The sequence below is a fragment of the Arvicanthis niloticus genome, chromosome 9 (assembly GCF_011762505.2).
Source record: "Arvicanthis niloticus isolate mArvNil1 chromosome 9, mArvNil1.pat.X, whole genome shotgun sequence".
NCBI classification, from domain to species: Eukaryota; Metazoa; Chordata; class Mammalia; order Rodentia; family Muridae; genus Arvicanthis; species Arvicanthis niloticus.
In genome coordinates this window covers 22,207,333-22,228,248 of record NC_047666.1, presented here as the reverse complement: position 1 = coordinate 22,228,248, position 20,916 = coordinate 22,207,333, and the positions used below count along the sequence as shown (strand labels likewise).

Sequence of the window (20,916 nt, the reverse complement as noted above, 5' to 3'; positions counted from 1 at the left end):
TCCACTTCCACTTCCACATTGCTGTTCATCACTAAAGGAAGTCAGGACAGTAACTCACACAGGGCAGGAACCCGGAAGCATGATCTGATGCAGAGGCCATGGAGGGTTGCTGCTTACTTGATCACTCAGATTGCTTTTTAATAAAACCCAGGACCACCGGTCCAGAGGTAACACCACTCACAATGGGTTGGGCCTTCCTCATTGATCATTATTTGAGAAATCGCCCCCTACAGCAGAATCTCATGGAGGCATTTCCTCAACTGAGGCTCCTTTTTCTCAGATGACTCTAGCTTGTGTCAAGTTGACACACAAAACCAACCAGGACACATCAACCCGGAAGCTGTTTCCCATGGGAACCTGGGCTCTTCTTATGCATGTTATAGCCGGATGCCCAGCACACATCTAGCTGCACTGTGGGTTCAAGACTGAAAGGGTGAAGGTCAGGTGTTCTCTGACTAAAAGAAAGCTCCCTATTTTTGGTCACAGTGACCGTTGCAGTTATTTCTAGAGTGTAGAAATGCCAGCATTTGTTGCCCTTCTGTTAGTGGACAAGTCATGATCTGTAAGGGGAGCATTTATACAGGTTTGGTAAGTGTTTGTTGCCAGGGTGAGTTCCAAGACATGTCACAATTACCCTTGTTGTCATTGTACAGCCAAATTCTGAAGCACAGCTCTGATGTTATTCTTGTCCTGAGGAGACTCAGCACCATTATCTGAAGAGGGATGACATTGGGGACCATTGAGGTTTATAGTCTTTTTTATTTACTTGTAAAAAGGAAATGTGCCCCACTCCAACTGCATTTGTCTTGGTTATTTTTTATTGTTTTCTCTTCTTCATTGTCCACATAAGCAACATCACTATGATCTATAGACCTTCCCTTTGCTTGGACACGAATCTAAGTTTAGTGTAGGTGGAAAGCTATAAATAACTGATATGGTCATAAAACTGGATGGAGTGTTAGGATGGTACAAAAATGAAACACCTGTGGTGGTTTTAATAAGGAATATTCCCCATAGGTTCACAAACTCGAACACAACAACCAGGTTGGTGATGCTGTCTGAGGCTGTGGCGCCTTGAACAGCTGGGGCCTTGCTGGTGGGCTTGGAGGGCTTACAGCCTCACCTCACTTACTGTTCACTCTGTTTGCTCCATGTTTGTGGCTGAAGACTCCATCTTTCAGCTGCCTGGTGCCATGTTTTTCCCAGCATGATGGGCTCTCCCTCTGGAGCCTTAAGCCAAAATAAATGCTGTCTTCCATAAGTTGCTTTGGTCATGATGTTTTATCACAGCAACAAAAATATACCTTAATACACTATGAAAGGCACCGAGAATTGTTATAGAATTTAGAGAAGCCAAACAATTCCATTCTGAGTTAGATATATTTTAAAGATTGGGGTCTCTCACATAGTTAATGTTATAGTGTGTGTCTGGGAATCTAGAAAGTGGAGATTGCACATCCATTTTGATCTTGTAAACCTTCAGAAAGGAAGGCTAAAATAGGGTAGGAGGCAGGTGAGTGACAGGGAGGTTCTTTGTATTAGAGGGGTAATATTGAAATCTTGGAAGAAAAATTATAAACGGGGCCACATGGGATAGAGAAGGACTGAGTTGTAGCCCCACATCCCCATGTCTCCTCCTATTGCACCCTCTATCTTGTGGTGTCCAACCTGAAGCCTTGCTCCTAACCAAGTTCATACAACCAGGCTTTTGAGTTCCTAGTTCTAGAGAGGCAAACCCCTGTACTGGGAAAAAAGTGCTCCATTTTCCTGGTTACAGTTTATTCTTTGCTTTGAATCCCATTTTGCTGACTTTCTAAACCATTTTCTATTTTAATTCAGCCAGCCTAACAGTCCCATGGGTCATCTGCACAGTAATTACTGATGTGCTCACTAAATGCAGTACCTGGGCTTAGTGGTGACTTATAAAGACCGACACTCAGAGGATGAGGTTAAGAATCTAGACTATAGCAAACCCTTTCATTCCACCATGATTACAGAATTTGAAAATCATTAACCTGGTGCCCCTGGATCTTTTGCTTGAGTTCTGACTTTACCCTTCTTCCTTGACTTCACAAACTATTTGGACAACCTTTTTGGTAATCTTCCAGTATAGCCTAGCTCCAGGAAGTCCTTTACTGTGCTCAGTTCTCACAGACAATCAAGAGGTCCCTGTTTTACCCATCTATGCCTCCAGTACCCAAGTAAGCCTGGCCTGAGGGCAGGGCATAGATCTCCAAGTTCCTTCTTGTAAATGTATTATGTAGGAGAAGCTGAGGTGGGAGGAGTAAGGAGAGGAAGAGGAGAAGGAAGAGGAGGAGCTAGGAGAGGAGACGAGAGAGGGGAACATGGAGGCAGATGTTCACGTGTCTCCCACAGTAAAGGTAGTTGGTATATCTAGGTTGGGTTACACCTCTGATTGAGTGGGTTTCTTGTTATTGAGCATTACCAAACATATAAAGCCTTTGGATACTCTAAGCATTTACAGTCTCATTTGTGCCGAGCCCGCATGGTTGGTGGGATGGTCTGGGCAATGTCCAGCCTTGCAGAGACAGCATGGAAGATTGTCAGAGCCATCTCCCATGCTGGTGTCTTGTGGGTGACAGGGCTGGTGTTTCTGGCTGGCTGTTTCTAGCTGCGATGTGCATGAGGCCTTTGGCCACTGAATATGGCGGCTGAGCTAGGCAGAGCTGCAGCTGCTTAGATAGTAGGCTTGACTGGTGGCTGAATTTAAACAATACAACATTTCCCAGTGACTTTTCTATTGCTAAAAGAAGCCTTTATATTCCAAAGAAATGCCTTATCTAGGAATTTTTTATGCACCCAAGAAAGTACCAAAGTACCAAGATTAATTTCAGCAGGACACATTTGCTGAGTTCTCTCCAAATACCATGATTAGGGCCTGGCTGCACAGCTTGCCTGACTGTAGGAACGTCTATAGCCAAAAAGACAGTTTAGTCTTCGGAATCATCTTCTGATCCTATGAACATCTGCTGCTTCTGAAAATACCACTTCATGAACTAGCTTCCCAGAAATCTGTTCAGGGAGGACAGACCCACCCATACTATGGTGATTTGAAGAGAAACAGTACTGTGAGGAGTAAAGGGGACAGCAGACTCAGGGCTTTGGAGTTGGCTGTCAGTGGTAATAGTATTCCATCAGTGGTATCTCAGACAACTTACTTCAACAATGCCCCATTATGTTCATGTTAAGGACAGTAACATTGACTTCATGTGAGGATAGATCTTGCTAATTAATATTCATAAGGGACTTGGCCCCAGAGACACAGAGCATAATGCTTGTTATCATTGTATTTCATCTGAGGTGGAGAGAGGGAAGGGATTAGCCCTGTCCTTTACCATTTGGAATCTGCAGATTTAGCTTCAACTGCACCAGTGTGTCTGGCACTTTCAAAAACATGATTCCTTTACTATGTGAAGCAAAGGCCAAGGGAGACCTAGCTTTGCCCTTCTCCACTCTATGTAGTACACTGATACAGTGTAGGCTATGTGGGCATGGAGGGTCAAAGTGGTCTCAAGTGGCCCTTCATTTGATCCTTTTGGCCAGGGCAGATACCTAGCTGGTCTGCTCCTGTGAAGACGCCACATCCTGAGCCAACCTAGAGGAGACACTGCACTCAGAGCAGTGGGTAAGAACCCTCCTGCACAACCCTATGCCCCAGAGCTATGTGGGAGCCTGGGGCACTCAGGACTCATCACCCACCCAAACCCTGCCTCTCCAGAATACCACTCCCCTTCAACCCCTCTCTTGGTTCTTTTGGCTGGGGCAGACACCTAGCTGGTCTGCTCCGGTGAAGACACTGTATCCTGAGCCATCCTAGAGGAGCCACTGCACTCAGAGCAGCAGGATTTCAGGATCCCAGAGGCAGCTTGAGTCCCAGGAGCTCTTCCACATAGGAGCTCAGGATCACAGGATCACAGAGACATCTGAACTTTGAGGAGTTCTGACACAAGCAAGATAACAGGCTCCAGTATGAGACAGTGAGTCCAGGTAGCACTAGAGTTAACTAGATGGTGAAAGGCAAGTGCAAGAACATAAGCAAAAGAAACCAAAGTTACTTGGCATCATCAGAACCCCGTTCTCCCACCATAGCAAGTCCTGGATACCCCATCACACCAGAAAAACAGGATTCAGAATTAAAATCACTTCTCATGATGATGATAGAGGACTTTAAGAAGGACATAAATAACTCCCTTAAAGAAATACAGAAGAACACAAGTAAACAGGTAGAAGCCCTTAAAGAGGAAACACCAAAATCCCTTAAAGAATTGCAAGAAAACACAACCAAACAGGTGAAGGAATTAAACAAAACCATCCAGGATCTAAAAATGGAAGTAGAAACAATAAAAAAATCACAAAGGGAGACTACCCTGGAGATAGAAAACCCAGGAGAGTCATAAATGCAAGCATCACCAACAGAATACAAGAGATAGAAGAGAAAAATCTCAGGTGCAGAAGATACCATAGAAAACATTGACACAACTGTCAAAGAAAATGCAAAATGCAAAAAGTTCCTAACCCAAAACATCCAGGAAATCCAGGATACAATGAGAAGACCAAACCTAAGGATAATAAGTATAGATGAAAGTGAAGATTCCCAACTTAAAGGGCCAGTAAATATCTTCAACAAAATTATAGAGGAAAACTTCCCTAACCTAAAGAAGGAGATGCCCATGAACATACAAGAAGCTTACAGAATTCCAAATAGACTAGACCAGAAAAGAAATACTTCCCGTCACATAATAATCAAAACATCAAATATACAAAACAAAGAAAAAATACTAAAAGCAGTAAGGGAAAAAGGTAAAGTTACATATAAAGGCAGATCTATAAGAATTACACCAGACTTCTCACCAGAGACTATAAAAGCCAGAAGATCCTAGAGTGATACCATATAGACCCTAAGAGAACACAAATGCCAGCCCAGATTACTATACCCAGCAAAACTCTCAATCACTATAGATGGAGAAACTAAGATATTCCATGACAAAACCAAATTTACACAATATCTTCCCACAAATCCAGCACTTCAAAGGATAACTGATGGAAAACTCCAACACAAGGAGGGAAACTATAACCCAGAAAAAACAAGAAAGCAATCTTCCAACAACCCCAAAAGAAGATTGCTACACAAACATAATTCCACTCTAATAACAAAAATAACAGGAAGCAACAATCTTTTTTCCTTAATATCTCTTAACATCAATGGACTCAGTTCCCCAATAAAAGGACATAGACTATCAGACTGGATACATAAACAGGACCTAGAATTTTGCTGCATCCAGGAAACGTACCTCAGTGACCAAGACAGATAGACACCACCTCAGAATAAAAGGCTGGAAAACATTTTTTTCAAGCAAATGATCCCAAGAAAAAAGCTGGATTAGTCATTCTATTGTCAAATAAAATCAACTTTCAACCAAAAGTAATAAAAAAAATAAGAAAAGACACTTCATACTTATAGGAAAAATTTATCAAGATGAACTCTCAATTCTCATCATTTATGCTCCAAATACAAGGGCACCCACATACATAAAAGAAACTTTACTAAAGCTCAGAGCACACATTGTACCTCACACAATAATAGTGGGAGATTTCAACACCCCACTCTCAGCTATGGAAACAGAAACTAAACCGAGACACAATGAAACTAACAGAAGTCATGAACCAAATGCATTTAACAGATATCTATTGAACACTTCATCCTAAAATCAAAGAATATACCTTTTTCTCAGCACCTCAGGTACCTTCTCCAAAACAGATGATATAATTGGACACAAAACAGGCTTCAACAGATAAAAAAAAGATTGAAATAATCCTTTGCATCCTATCAGATCACCAGAGACTAAGGCTGGTCTTCAATAATAACAAAACAATGGGTAGCCCACATACACATGGAAACTGAACAGTGCTCGACTCAATGATGACTTGGTCAAGGAAGAAATAAAGAAATTAAAGACTTTTTAGAATTTAATGAAAATGAGGACACATCATACCAAAACTTGTGGGACTCCATGAAAGCAGCACTAAGAAGAAGACTCATAGCTTTAAGTGCCTACAAAAGACACTGGAGAGAGCATACATTAGCAACTTGACAGCACTCCTGAAAGCTCTAGAACAAAAAGAAGCAAGTATACCCAAGAGGAGTATATGACATGAAATAATCAAACTCAGGGCTGAAATCAACCAAATAGAAACAAAAAGACCTATACAAAGTATCAACAAAACCAGGAGCTGGTTCTTTGAGAAAATAACTAGATAAACCCTTAGCCAGAATAACCAGAGGACACAGAGACAGTATCCAAGTCAACAAAATCATAAATGAAAAGGGAGACATAATAACAGAAACTGAGGAAATTCAAAAAATCATCAGATCCTACTACAAAAACCTATACTCAACAAAACTGGAAAATCTGGATGAAATGGACAATTTTCTAGACAGATACCAAGTACCAAAATTAAATCAGGAACAGATAAACCATCTAAACAATCCCATAACCCCTAAAGGAATAGCAGCAGTCATTAACAGTCTCCACACACAAAAAAAGCCCAGGACCAGATGGTTTTAGTGCAGAATTCTATCAGATCTTAAAGGAAAACCTAATACAAATTCTTTTCAAACTATTCCACAAAATAGAAACAGAAGGAACACTACCCAATTCGTTCTATGAAGCCACAATCACACTCATACCTAAACCTCACAAAGACCCAATAAAGAAAGAGAACTTCAGATCAATCTCCCTTAGGAATATCAATGCAAAAATACTCAATAAAATCCTTGCAAACTGAATCCAAGAACACATCAAAACAATCATCCATCATAATCAAGTAGGCTTTATCTCAGAAATGCAGGGATGGTTCAATATTCAGAAATCCATCAATGTAATCCACTATATAAACAAACTTAAAGAAAAAAACTACATGATCATCTCACTAGACACTGAGAAAGCATTTGACAAAATTCAACATCCCTTCATGGTAAAAGTCTTGGAAAGGTCAGGAATTCAAGGCCCATACCTAAACATAGTAAAAGCAATATGCAGCAAGCCAGTAGCCAACATCAAGCTAAGTGGAGAGAAACTGTAAGCAATCCCACTAACTAAGATCAGGGATTAGACAAGGCTGCCCACCCTCACCCTACCTACTCAATATAGTACTGGAAGTCCTAGCCAGAGCAGTTAGACAACAAAAAGAAGTCAAAGGGATACAAATAGGAAAGGAAGAAGTCAAAATTTCACTATTTGCAGAGGATATGATAGTATACTTAAGTGACCCCAAAACTTCCACCAGAGAACTCCTAAACCTGATTAACAACTTCAGCAAAGTGGCTGGATATAAAATCAACTCAAGCAAATCAGTAGCCTTCCTGTATTTGAAGGATAATCAGGCTGAGAAAGAAATTGGGGAAACGACACCCTTCACAATAGTTTCAAATAATATAAAATACCTTGATGTGAATCTAACCAAGCAAGTGAAAGATCTGTATGACAAGAACTTCAAGTCTCTGAAGAAAAAAAAAAATCAAAGAAGATCTCAAAAGTTGGAAAGGTCTCCCATGCTCCTGGATTGGCAGGATTAATATAGTAAAAATGGCCATCTTGCCAAAAGCAATCTACAGATCCAATGCAATCCCCATCAAAATTCCAACTCAATTCTTCATAGAGTTAGAAAGAGCAATTTGCAAATTCATTTGGAATAACAAAAATCCCAGGATAGTGAGAACTATTCTCAACAATAAAAGAACTTCTGGGGGAATCACCATCCCTGACCTCAAACTATACCACAGAGCAATAGTGATAAAAACTTATTATTGGTACAGAGACAGGCAGGAAGATCAATGGAATAGAAATTAAAGACCCAGAAATGAACCCACACACCTATGGTCATTTGATCTTTGACAAAGGAGCTAAAACTGTCCAGTGGAAAAAGGACAGCATTTTCTACAAATGGTGCTGGCTCAACTGGAGGTCAGCATGTAGAAGAATGCAAATTGATCCATTCTTATCTCCTTGTACTCAAGTCCAGTGTATAAAGGACCTTCACATAAAACCAGATACACTGAAGTTAATAGATGAGAAGGTGGGGAAGAACCTGGAATACTTGGGCAAAGGAGAAAAGTTCCTGAACAGAACACCAGTGGCTTATGCTCTAAGATCAAGAATTGACAAATGAAACCTCATAAAATTGCAAAGTTTCTGTAAGGCAAAGGGCACTGTCAATAGGACAAAATGGCAACCAACAGATTGGGAAAAGATCTTTACCAATCTTACATCCAATAGAGGGCTAATATCCAATATATACAAAGAACTCAAGAAATTAGACTCCAGACAACCAAATAACCCTATTAAAAAATGTGGCACAGAGCTAAACAGAGAATCCTCAGCTGAGGAAACTCGAATGGCCAAGAAGCACCTAAAGAAATGTTCAACATCTTTAATCATCAGGGAAATGCTAATCAAAACAACCCTCAGATTCCACCTCACACCAGTCAGAATGGCTAAGATCAAAAACTCAGGTGATAGTAGATGCTGGTGAGGATGTGGAGAAAGAGGAACACTCCTCCATTGTTGGTGGGATTGCAAGCTGGTACAACCACTCTGGAAATTAGTCTGGCAGTTCCTCAGAAAATTGGACATAGCATTCATTACCTGAGGACCCAGTTATGCCACTCCTGGGCATATACCCAGAAGATGCTCCAACATATAACAAGGACATATGCTTCACTATGTTCATAGCAGCTTTATTTATAATAGCCAGAAGCTGGAAAGAACCCAGATGTCCTTCAACAGAGGAATGGATATAGAAAATATGGTATATTTACACAATGGAGTATTACTCAGCTATTAAAAACAATGAATTTGAGAAATTCTTAGGCAAGTGGATGGACCTAGAAAATATCATCCTGAGTGAGGTAACCCAATCACAAAAGAACACACATGTTATGCACTCACTGATAATTGGATGTTAGCCCCAAAGCTCACAATACCCAAGATACAACTCACAGACCACATGAAGTTCATGAAGAAGAAAAACCAAAGTGTGGGTACTTTGGTTCTTCTTAGAAGGAGTAACAAAATACTCATGGGAGCAAATATGCAGACAAAGCGTGGGAGAGAAATTGAAGGAGGGGCCGTCTGGAGACCATTCCATCTGGGTATCCATCCCATGTGCAGTCACCAAAGGTAGATGCTGATGTGGGTGCCAGGAAGTGCATGCTGACAGGAACCTGATATAGCTGTCCCCTTAGAGGTCTGCCAGAGCCTTACATATACAGAGGGGGATGCTCACAGCTAACCACTGATCTGATCAAGGGTTTCCCAATGGAGGAGTGAGAGAGAAGACTGAAGGGGCTGAAAGGGTTTGAGGCACCATGGGGAGAGCAACAATACCAACTAACCAGAGCTCCCTGAGTCTAAACCACCAGCCTGGGAGCACATAGGGAGGGACCTGTGGCTCCAGCTGTATATGTAGGGGAGTATGGCCTTGTTGGGCATAGGTGGGAGAGGAGGTCCTTGGTACAGTGAAGGCTGGATGCCCCAGTGTGGGGGAATTCATGGGTGGAGAGGTGTGAGTGGGCGGTTGTGTGAGGGCACATCTTCATAGAAGCAGGAGAAGGGGGGATGGAATAGGGGGTTCCTGGGTGGGTGGGAGAAATGCAGACAGGGGATCACATCTGAAATGTAAATAAAATATTCAATAAAAAAGTGGTCTCAAGCAAGAGAAGAACATGGAAGGGAAGTGCTGTTCACCCACAGTGCTGGCTGAGGACCCTTCTGAGTTCACTGCGTGCTGTTGGGGTGGTTACTATCAGTTGTCAACTTGAGAACTCAAGTCTTCTAAGGTTCAAGCCTCCTGGGAGGAACTGTCTAGATTATGGCTAGCCTCCGAGAATGTCTGTGAGGGATTATCTTAAAAAAATCTTATTCTTAATAATATCATACATGTATACAATGATATATGACCATGTATATCTCTGTATCCTTCCTCCAACTCTCACCATATCCTTCAACATGTTCCTTTCCTAATTCATGGCTTTGTAAAGACCCAGTACTTCCATTCTCTTCTGCCCATGTGTGCATGGGTGTAGGGCCATCCACTAGAGGATGGCAATCCTCTCAGTGGCCACACCCTCAAAAAAGAATAATTCATCAGCTGCCAATAGCTCCTTGATCATTAACCCCATCTATGCTGGAATTTTGGCTAGGTTGATCTTGTGCAGGTAGCCACAGCTGGTGTGAGTTGATGAATGTGTGGCTGTCATTTCACGTCCAGAGGACCACAATTCTTAGCCTTCCTCCCCATCCTGTGACTCTTAAGACCTTTCTACTCTCTTTTCTAAGATGTCCTCAGCCTTGGTCAGGAGGAGAGAGTGCTATAGTATCCCATCAGGACTGAACACTTTGTCTCTTATTCTGTGAAGGATTTTTATGACTGAGTTAACTAATGTGGGAAAACCTACTTTAACCATTTTCTGGGCTGGAATCCAAGGCTGAACAAAAAGGAGAAAGTGAACTGAGCCTTGGCATTCTTTGATTTTGCTTCCTGGTTATAGATGCAGTGTGACCAGCTTCCTCAAGTTCCTGTCACCAGCCAGGACTTACCCACTATGATGGACTCCACCCTTGAACTGCCAGTCAGAATATAACCCTTCTGCCTGTAAGTTACATTGGTCAGGGTGTTTTATCACGGCAACAGGAAAAGTTAATAATACTACACTGGTGCAGACCTTCAAAGTTAGCTTTGCCTCAGATGCTTCTTTTAAGTGTTGGGACTAACACTGAAACCCTGTCTTGGGAATCCGTTTAGAAAGTAATTGGGAATGGGGGTAGGGATGAGTGAGATTGAAGTTCTGGGAGGAATTAGAAATTGAGGGATGTGTGGGTGATGCCATGGTTGGATGGGAGATGTGCTGATCTCTGTCTCTCTGTCTCTCTGTCTCTCCGTGTCTCTCTCTATCTCTCTCTCATAGGTCATATTATGAGGGCACTAATGCTACCATAAAGGCACCATTCTTTTGGGCAAATTATTTCCCTAAAGTTCTTCCCTTATTTAATAATGTGTCACATGACCAGGGGCTAGTCACAACAAATGAATTGGGACTCAGATATGCCCAGTTCTCTATTAGAGACAGGGAAGGTGACATTTCAGCAAGGAGAAATTAGGAAGGGTGTTTCAGGGATGGAAGCTGTGTTGGATTAAAGAGTTTAATGAGAAAGGCGTTCTTCGATGAGTGGTCCTCTCTTGGATGTGGTCGACTCATCAAAGGCTGTGCTCTTAGCGAAGATTGACTCACCCTCTCCCAGCACCCATCAGCTGCCAATATCTCCTTGGCTAGCAGTAGGACTTCAGTATGGACACAAAGTTGGGTGGCTTAGGGAAGGCGAGTGGATCTAGGAAGTGCTGGGTGATGGAAGCGTGAGTATGGTCAAACCATGTGCACATTTTCAACCATTTAATAAGATACTTTTGAAAGTAAAAACAAAATTGAAAAGTGGGGCAAAGAAAAGAAGGAGATGCAGTGCAAAGAGCCCAGGCTTGATCCTGAATGGATTCCGGAGCTAGCCGAATAGGCAGCACCAGCATTTGCCTCTGATGTCCTCTGTCACTTCTTGGTCATTAGCAATCTTTTCTCCTCCCAAGTGCTGCTTGAGAGGGAAGCCAGGGTGACATCTGTGAGCCCCCGTGTCATGAGGCTGTGGATTCTCAGCCTCTTTCCTTCCCTTCTGCTTTCCTGAACTGGGTAGAAATAAGCACTGGTGTTTCAGAGTATTGGCCGTGGGGTCAGATGCTCCATTTACCCTGGAAGGACGTCCTCCATGTGTCCCTATCTCATCCACCTATGCTCAAGGCCTCGACTGAACTATTACTCGGGTTCAGCACTAGGAGGTCCGATCATTCTTGTACCAAAAGGATTGAAGGAGCCCGGGGGAACATATTACCAAGCCCTGCTATGGCTGATGGGATGAATATTTCTAAGATGCCTGCCTCACATTGCTGGAGCAAATGAAAACATCTTTGTGCCTCCATACGTGTTTCCCATGCAAGGCATTGCTATTGCTTACGCAAGGGACATGTCTTTCTATGGAGAAGAGTGCGCCTACGCCTTTATCCAGTGGTTTTATCTAAAGCTTTAAATCACTGGGGTGCCTGAGAGGAAGTATGATTTTATTCCAAAAACTGTTTCCTGGCAGCCAGGCTGCTTCTTCTGGGGCTCATCTACCTCTTGCTGTGTTTGGAAGACCTCAGGCTTCTCACCCCTCTCTTAGAAACAATCCACTGCCTCTTCTTTTGTTAGACAGCATAGGGTTAATGATTGTTTTAGAGGATAGTCATATGCATCCCCTCCCCCATCCTGCAGAGAGAATGTGACAGGTGGGGATCTTGAAGGAGACTTGTGGATTCCTTGAAGCTTGTCCAGGGACCTGTTTCTAAGATGTCTTAATTTACAAAGGAGCATCTTTATTGTTCATTTCAGATACCTTATTGGGCAGCTGTCTCTGTTTTCCTCTTTCTCTCTCTTTGCCACTGCCAGTGTGTTTGCAGCATCTCATGGTTCCCTTGGTGGAGCTGCCTGTGGGAGGTGGCCCAGCAGTGGGAAGCTAGTTACCAGTGCTCATAGTGATTGCCACTGATGTTTCCAATCTGCAGGGGTTTCCTGCTGTGTTTGCAAATGCAGAGGTCTTTGTGCAGTTGTGCAGCTGTATGGCACAGGTCTACCTGGGGAAAAATATGGGTGAGGAGTGCCATCGGCTGAAAACCCTTCCCACCAGCCCAGGTGTAGCATTTTGGGCCTGTCATTCAAGTGTGGACCCCTCCTTCTCCCTTCCCTAGGCAGGCGATGAGCATGTCCAGTGCCAGCTTGACCGTTTCTGCTAAAGCCAACGTGAGCTTCTCTTGAGAAGTCTCTGCATGCCCTGGGTTTCTCTTCCCCTTCTCGCTAGTTACTTCTCTGTTGTGATAAAACACCATGAGCAAGGAAAGTTATAGAACAAAAAGTTCATTTGGGACTATGATATGGACTAATAGTTTCAGAGGGTTAGAATCCATGATCCCTTGCCCCCAGTGATGAACATTCTCTAGCAGGGCCCCGCTTCTCAAAGGTTCTACAACCTTTCCAAATAGCAACCCAGTTAGGGACTGTCTTGGTTAGGGTTTTACTGCTCTGAACAGACACCATAACCAAGGCAACTCTTACAAGGACAATATTTAATTGGGGCTGTTTTACAGGTTCAAAGGTTCAGTCCATTATCAAGGTGGGAGTATGGCAGCATCTAGGCAGACATGGTGCAGGCAGAACTGAGAGTTCTACATCTTCATCTGAAGTCCACTAGCAGAATACTGACTTCCAGGCAGCTAGGACTAGGGTCTTGAAGCCCGTGTTTACAATGACATACCTACTCCAACAAGACTACACCTCCTAATAGTGCCACTCCATGGACCAAACATATACAAACCGTCACAGGGACCAAATGTTTAAACACCCAAGCCCATAGAAGATGTTTCTCATTCAAACCTCCATATCCTATCTCCATCCATGTGGTGTTCTAACATTCTCCCTTGTTTCCCACTATGCTGCTAGCTTTATCCCTTTCTCTTTCCACACGATCTGCCTTGACCTTGCCTCCAGGACATCTCGTGTACATCTAACTGCCTTGTCATCTTCTCCATGGACAGCTTGAACTCACACCTTTGTATTCATGGGTGACACTGTTGGTGCTTCCACACAATCCCATCCCAGTTCCTCTGGAAACACATCTTGGATCTCGCCAGCCTATATCTGTGCCACACCAGCACTGAGTAGATGTTGGGTTTCACCCTTCTGGCTGTGAAATTTGCAAGAGTTCCCATCACTGTCCCATCCCACCCCCAGGAGGGTTCCCGTTCCCTAGAAAAGAGACAAAAGCATGAGATATAACCAAAGCATACTTTATTTCCACGAGACTTTATTTCCAGGATCCCAGGCCCCAAACACAGATGCCTCAGGAATGACCCCTCTCTGTGGACACTCTTTTTTCTAGGCCTGCATCCTCTCATTTCCCAGAATTTCGATCAGCCTTTTGTCTCAGCATTCTGCTGAAGGGCTAAGGGTGTTCCTCCCATAAAGCTCCTCCCACAGCCTTCAGTGTCATTGAGTATGAGGCAGACTTCAGAGCTCCTCTTCAAGCAAGAACAGTGGCAGGAGGAAGACTGGACCAACAGGAGCAATGGCACTGGGATCCCACAGGTTGGAGGTAATACAGGAACGATGTCCTCGGGATGTCTCCCAGCCTATTGATACTGGAGGGTACATCAAGAAAACTCAGGAGATAAACACAGGGTGACACATTTCAATAAGAGACCCATGCACAGAGCACAAATCACAGTGTTCTCACAAATAGGAATTGACAACATTTCTACAAGTTAAATGGTCTTTGGAGCAGGGGCAGTGGGGAGCTTGCTGGTCCTCTCTGAGGGATGCGGGGAGCTTGCTGGTCCTCTCTGAGGGATGCTGGTCCTCTCTGAGGGATGCTTCAGCATATCCACAAAGCCTGGTCCACCTCATTTCCCCTCATACTACCCATGGAGTGAGATTTCTCATCTCAGTCCTTTAGGTCCCTGGGGCTGACTGGTGGCTCCCTTCAGAGTTACCTCAGAGAACTGCCACTGCAGAGGCTCTCTGAAAGCCCCACCCCTTGGCTTGAATCCCCAAGTTGAAAGTCAGTTTTTTTAAATCTTAGGATAAATCTGCTTCTCAATGCCTCCATGCCTCGAGAACAGGCTGGCGTCACCAGGAAGGACAGGCACAGGAATCTCCTCAGGGGAAAGGAGCTGTGTGTCCTCAGTTCGGACAAAGTCCAGACCAGAGCAGGCACTCCATAAATCCTTGCCATCTTTACCCTAACCTTCTCTTCTGTAGATGAGATGAGTGTTTTCTTTATGGGTACTTTTCATAGCCACATTCTTTCACATCCATACATAGCAAGATTCCTTCTTGGAAGTATAAAATACAATTTGGGCATTGGCTTTTGTTGTTCTTACACTATTTTCAACTCATAGGTTGTCATTCAGAGGCCTTTACTTAGTTTATGAAAATTTCCCATGATGCTTTACAGAATATGTTTCTCATTTCTTCTTCTTCTTTTTTTTTTTCTGGCTTAAATTATTTCTATATAATCCTTGCCTTCTCCAGGTATGCTGATGCCTCAAAGGGTTAGATCCAACAAGGCTGGCAGAAGTTCTAAATTCTGGTGGTGGGTGGCCTTGTTCTCCCTGACATAATGAATGGAGTTTTTGTGCATCCAGTTATCTGAACCATGAGGATATTCATGGATGTCACATGAAGCTTTGGTTTCCACCCACATCTGAGAGACGGAAAGAAGCAGCATGCTCACCTGCTGGGATCTGGAAACCATATCGAATGTGAACCTTTTAGTTCCTGGCTCTTGGCAGATTGGGTATCCTTTTGGATTGGTGGATCCTTCAACTTCATACAGAGATTGGCAAAGTGGAGCAGGAGGGCAAGGTTCAGAGTCTGAAGAGAAGAGGCAAGGCTCTTCTTTCCAGGAATGTAGCTGCGGAGGGCAGCCTCTCTCCTCTCCACCGTGTGCAGCAAAAAGTGAAGAATATGCACAAAGATTCAAATGGCCAGAGCAGGAAGTCCAAATACTTGTCCCCCTCAGTGCTGCTCTCAGAGCTGGGATGCAACCTGCTGGAGGCATCCAGATTTTCCTGCAAAGTCTTCTGCTCTGTCAGAGAGGAGAACCTTTCTGGAGAAGGAATTTTTGAAGCAGGGCTTTTGGATCAATGGGAGAATATTTACACACACCCATCTCTAGGAACTGACACCCCTGGTATTTTTAATGCTGCCATTGCTTTTTTTTTCAGTGTGTGTGTGTGTGTGTGTGTGTGTGTGTGTGTGTGTGAGAGAGAGAGAGAGAGAGAGAGAGAGAGAGAGAGAGAGAGAGAGAAGAAGGAGGCAAAATGAAGTATATACATCATTAAACCAGAGAACATTGAGCCTCTAAGGGACCCTTAGAGGGTTTGGTTCAGGTCTGTTGCTTTACAATGAAGGAAAAGTCTCAGATATGTTAAGCCTGGTGGGTGGGGATCTTCTGACTCTTGGTGAGAACATCAGCTGGTCTGTGTAGACAATAGTCAGTTGGAGTTAGTTGCACTGGGGACACAACACAGAAGAATCCAATATTGTCAATCTCATGATGTTTAAATAAATTGAAATGTTGAGATAGCACAATGATAGGTGTCCTCCATTCATGTGTGCTTAGGCAGGGATAGAGCTTTTATTACGATTTAGGTGGCACCTTCTTTTGCTCACACTGTCCTGTGGAAGGCTGGAGTGGTGTGAGCTAGTCTGCACATGGCTGAGAATGACTTCACTGAAGAAAGACATGCTCCAAGCGAATAGGTCAGGTGCCTTGCAGAATTCCTCCCTAGACAAGCACCTTGCATGCAGATGAAGTTGTTTCAGGAGTCGTGGGATGAACTTCAGGGGAAACCGATGATAGATAGCCTTGTGTCACCAGCATGGAGGTTGACTGACAAAGACAAGAAGGAATCCAGATTAAATACAGCATGGAATGTTTTCCTTGAACCATTGTGAATCTTCCCAAAAAGCTCCAGTGTTAGGGTATTTCCAACAAATTCCAAATCAAAGGCTTCCATAAATAAACGACACAAGATGGGTTAGTGGCTGTGCCCTGGAAATATGCCTGCTGCCTAGGCCAGCATGTTAGAGTAGAAGCTGGAGCTTTCTGTCACGGTCTTCGAGTTGCTTCGAGAGGACCCATTGGAGGTGAGATCCAAGGATGATGGTGTGGCCTTGGTGCCTTCCTCTGGCTCATCTTCATGGGCTCCCACCACAGTGGAGATGGTAGTCTCCAGGCGGCTGACCTTGTACACACTGCTCTGGGTCTGGAGATATCGAGTGGATTTCATTTCCAAACCCTCATAATCACCAGCACTGATGAAGGGGCAACAGCGAAAGGCATGCTTGAAGCCCAGACGGAACCTGGAGAGAAAGGATAGAGAGGTGAGCCCTGGGATTGCCTGCTTTAAGAGGGTGTTCCTCCCCATGGTGCCAGCTCCTCAACAAGGGATCTACCCAGGCCTGATTCTGTGTCATTACAAGTTCAAATCAACTCACATCTGGACATGCTAAGGACAAGCTCCCCTCATGGGCAGTTGCCAAGGTGCAATAAAAGCTTTCCTTTGGGGGCATCTCATAATTAGGTTGTTTCCTCAGGCATGTAAACAGAAGGCATTGGATTAACTGAACATCAATGAAAACCAGCCCACACTGAATGTATCTGTGTGTCTTTACTGAGCTGGTTGCCAAGTGTGGTGGTTTGAAATAGGCATGGAGGCAGATGTTCACATGTCTCCACCAGTCAAAGATAGTTTTTATATTTAGGTTGGGTATTGGGTTACGCTTGTGATTGAGCATTACCAAACTTATAAATCCTTTGATTAACATTTAAAAAAATCGTATAAAAGCAAAAAGAAAGGGGGGGGGGCATGGGACAGGGGTGTTCTAGGGAGGGGAAATGTGGAAAGGGGATGGCATCTTAAATGTAAATAAAATATAATAAATAAATAAATAAATAAATAAATAAAAAAATGATCCAGTCTAGAGAAAAAAAAAAAAAAAAAAAAAAAAAAAAAAAAAAAAAGAAATGTTCCCCATAGTCGTGGGCATTTGGATATTCGGTCCCCTGTTGGTGGTGCTGTTTGTGTAGACTTAGAAGGTGTGGCCTTCCTGGAGAAAGTACGCCACTGGTTTGGAGATTTAAAAAGCCTCTGTCATTCCAGGTTTATTTTCTGCTTTTCTGCTTCCAGTTTGCCATGTGAGCTCTTAGCTGTCCCTGCCACCATGTCAACTGCCGGCTGCCACAGTTCCCTGCCATGATGGACTCTTATTCCTTTGGAGCTATAGGCCTGTGTAAATCTTTCCTCCTATAAGTTGCTTTGGCCATGGTGTCTTATTTCAGCAATAGAAAGGCAACTATCATACCAGGCTCACAGTAAAAGTATATATCAAGACTCAAGCCTTGACTGCCAGTGATGTTTTATCAGGATGCCTCAGTTTCCTTACTGGTTAAACATGGAGAATAATCTCCACTTACAGATGTGTTAGGAGATTTAACCAAAAGAATTGCAGCCAGGTCATCAAGCTCTTAGAAGATGAATCTGTGAGATGACAGAGACAGTGGGACCAAGATCAAAAGGGAGTCATTCATATATGCCTAGTGCTTCAGTGTCTCTTCCTAGCTCCCCCTCATTCTGCATCCTTCTCCTGATAGGGGTTGGATGCTTCTTTGGGTGACAATTACACTGTAGCCTGGTGTCTCTATCTGGTGCACTCTACCTGGAAACCCTGGCTCCTTTGCTTACTCTGTCTTACTGTGAATGCAAAATGAGTCTTAGGAAGTGACTCTGATGAAACAGTAGGGGGAGGACAGCATCTTGTATGCAATCTTGTCTATATTCAAGAGTTCCAACATGCCCACAACCCCATTAACATAGTCTCTACATTTTAAAAATCAGAAGACTAAACATTGGGAAGATGGCTTAACAAGTTTGCGGGTTTGCTTCACAAATGTGAGGGCCGGATTCAAGTCCACAGAACCCATGTACAAAGCCAGGTGTGTTTATGCAGTACTTGTATTCCCAGATGTGCGTGCGTGTGGTGGGCTGTGGAGACAGAGAGATCACTGTGACTTACTGGCTGCCAGCCTAGGTCTAGGTTCAATGAAAGACCTGTCTCGAGGGAATAAGGTAGGGGATGATGGAGCAGGACATCTGACGTCCTTCTCTGACCTTCCCCTGCAAGCATAGATACCCATTCACACATACCAATTTGGACTTACATAAGAAAAAAAAAATCATGTCACACATGAAATTAAAGATACCTGTTTTGTTTTTTTTGTTTTTTTTGTTTTTTTGTTTTTTTTTTTTGGAGAAGAAAACCATCCTCATCTGGGCTCACACTGTTGCAGAGCCTCGATGTGGCATGGCTTGGAGTGTGTGGTTAGCTTGCTGCAGACCTGCCACTCCCTCTTTATGCTGGGTGTGGCTTAGGTGTGGGAGCATGGTCTACTCACCTGTCATTGAGGCAGCAGTAAATGATGGGGTTGTACATGGTAGAACTCATAGCCAGCCACATGCTGGCCAGGTAGACCTGCTGGATGAACTTCTTAAGGTAGAGATCTGGGTTGATGTAGGGCAGGAGGAAGAAGATGTGGAAGGGCAGCCAGCAGATGGCGAAAGTACACACAACCACGATCATCATTTTGACCACCTGGGGAGAGGGCACAGCAGGCAGGTCTATCAACACTGTGCGGTGCTTGCTTCGCTCCTCTCCCTGACACTGTACAGTGTGGGTGGGAATGGAGGTGTTTATAATACTGTCTTCTAAGGAGGCTGAAAGACCTTTAACACGCAGGCTTAAGGATCCTGGTTACAGTTCTCAGAGTGTGGCCCAGGACTGCCGTCATAACTATCACCAGGGATGTGTTAGGCATTAAAGGCTCCTGCACCAATCCATGTAGACTTACAGCCCGAGGGTGGAGCAGGAACCCTTCAGAGGACTGTGCTGTGCTGTAGGACTGTATTGTTATGTGACATGCTGGGCAATGTGTGGAGAAGCCAAGGGAGAGATAGTGAGACATGCATGGGTTCTCAGGAAAGAAGGCGCAGGGAAGGCAGCAGAGGGCTGGGCCAGGGGAGCAAGGGAGCTGGGGAAGGTGTCTCTGGAGACTGAAGCAGAGGAAGGAGAAGGGAGAGCACTGGAGAGTTCCTGTCAGGGCATACCCTGTGTTTAAAGAGGGTTGGAAAAAGGTTAGTGAGATCCAGGAGATTGAATGCTCATGTCAGGCCTCATCATATGCTGAATCTCAGCTGCCAGTGACATGTGGTATGTGACAGTATTAGGTCACAGGCCTTTAGGAAGCAGTTAGACACCGAGAGCAAAGCTTTATAGATAGGATCAAAGCCCTAATAAGAGAGGGCCTGGAGCTCCCTTGCCTTTCTACTGTGTGAGCCATGGGCAGGAAATGCCCTCACCAAACATGGACTCTGCCTTGGTCTTGGACTCCTGGCTTCTAGAGCCCGGAAGGCCAATTTCTCTTGTTTATAAATCCCCAGGCCAAGGTACTTTGTGTATGCGTGTATGTATGTGTAAAACTTATATGTATGAGTAGTATGTATGTGTATATATAGGTGTATGCATATATGTGTGTGTATGAATACATGTATATGAGTTTGTATATATTTGTATATGTGTATATTATCACAGATGTTTATGTATATGAATATGTATGGGCATATGTGTGTATATATGTATGTATGTTAGTGTGTATATGAGTGTCTGCACATGAAGGATTGTGTGAATACACATGAGTGTTTATATATATATACATATATATGTATCTGTGTATAAGTATGTAGTGTATGAGTGTATATGAGTATGTACCCATGTGATATATATATATGTATATATATATATATCTCAATTTATGTGTATGAGTGTACTTAGACATATATGGGCACATGAATGTTTGTGAGTATATGCACATGAGCATTTATATGTGTATGTGTACATGTGTATGGGTGTTTATGTATGTGTATGGGTGTCTCTGTGTGTGTACATATGTATGAGTGTTTGTGTGTGTATCTGTATATGTGTGCATATGTGTATGAGTATATGTGTGTGTATATATGTATGTGTATGAGTGGGCTTTTGTGTGTATAGGTACATGTGTATGAATGTTTATGTGTGCATGTATATGTATGAGTTTTGTATATGGATGTGTAAACATATATGAGTATTGGTGTGTATGTATATGAATATGATGTGTGTATGTATATGAATGAATGCATGTATATGATTACTTTTATATGTGA

General features: G+C 43.4%; 1 protein-coding gene across 1 annotated transcript in view; it reads right to left on the bottom strand.

Moving 5' to 3' along the window:
* Positions 1 to 13,923: 13,923 nt before the first annotated feature.
* The window catches only part of Tacr1 (tachykinin receptor 1), a 155,115-nt gene continuing 148,122 nt past the window's right edge, over positions 13,924 to 20,916 (bottom strand). Inside the window, exons 4-5 of the mRNA XM_034511823.2 lie at positions 19,116 to 19,312; positions 13,924 to 17,023 (exon numbers count right to left, since the gene is read on the bottom strand). Of these exons, the coding sequence (XP_034367714.1) occupies positions 16,732 to 17,023; positions 19,116 to 19,312 (489 nt within the window). The 3' untranslated portion in view covers positions 13,924 to 16,731. The remainder of the gene's footprint in view (positions 17,024 to 19,115; positions 19,313 to 20,916) is intronic.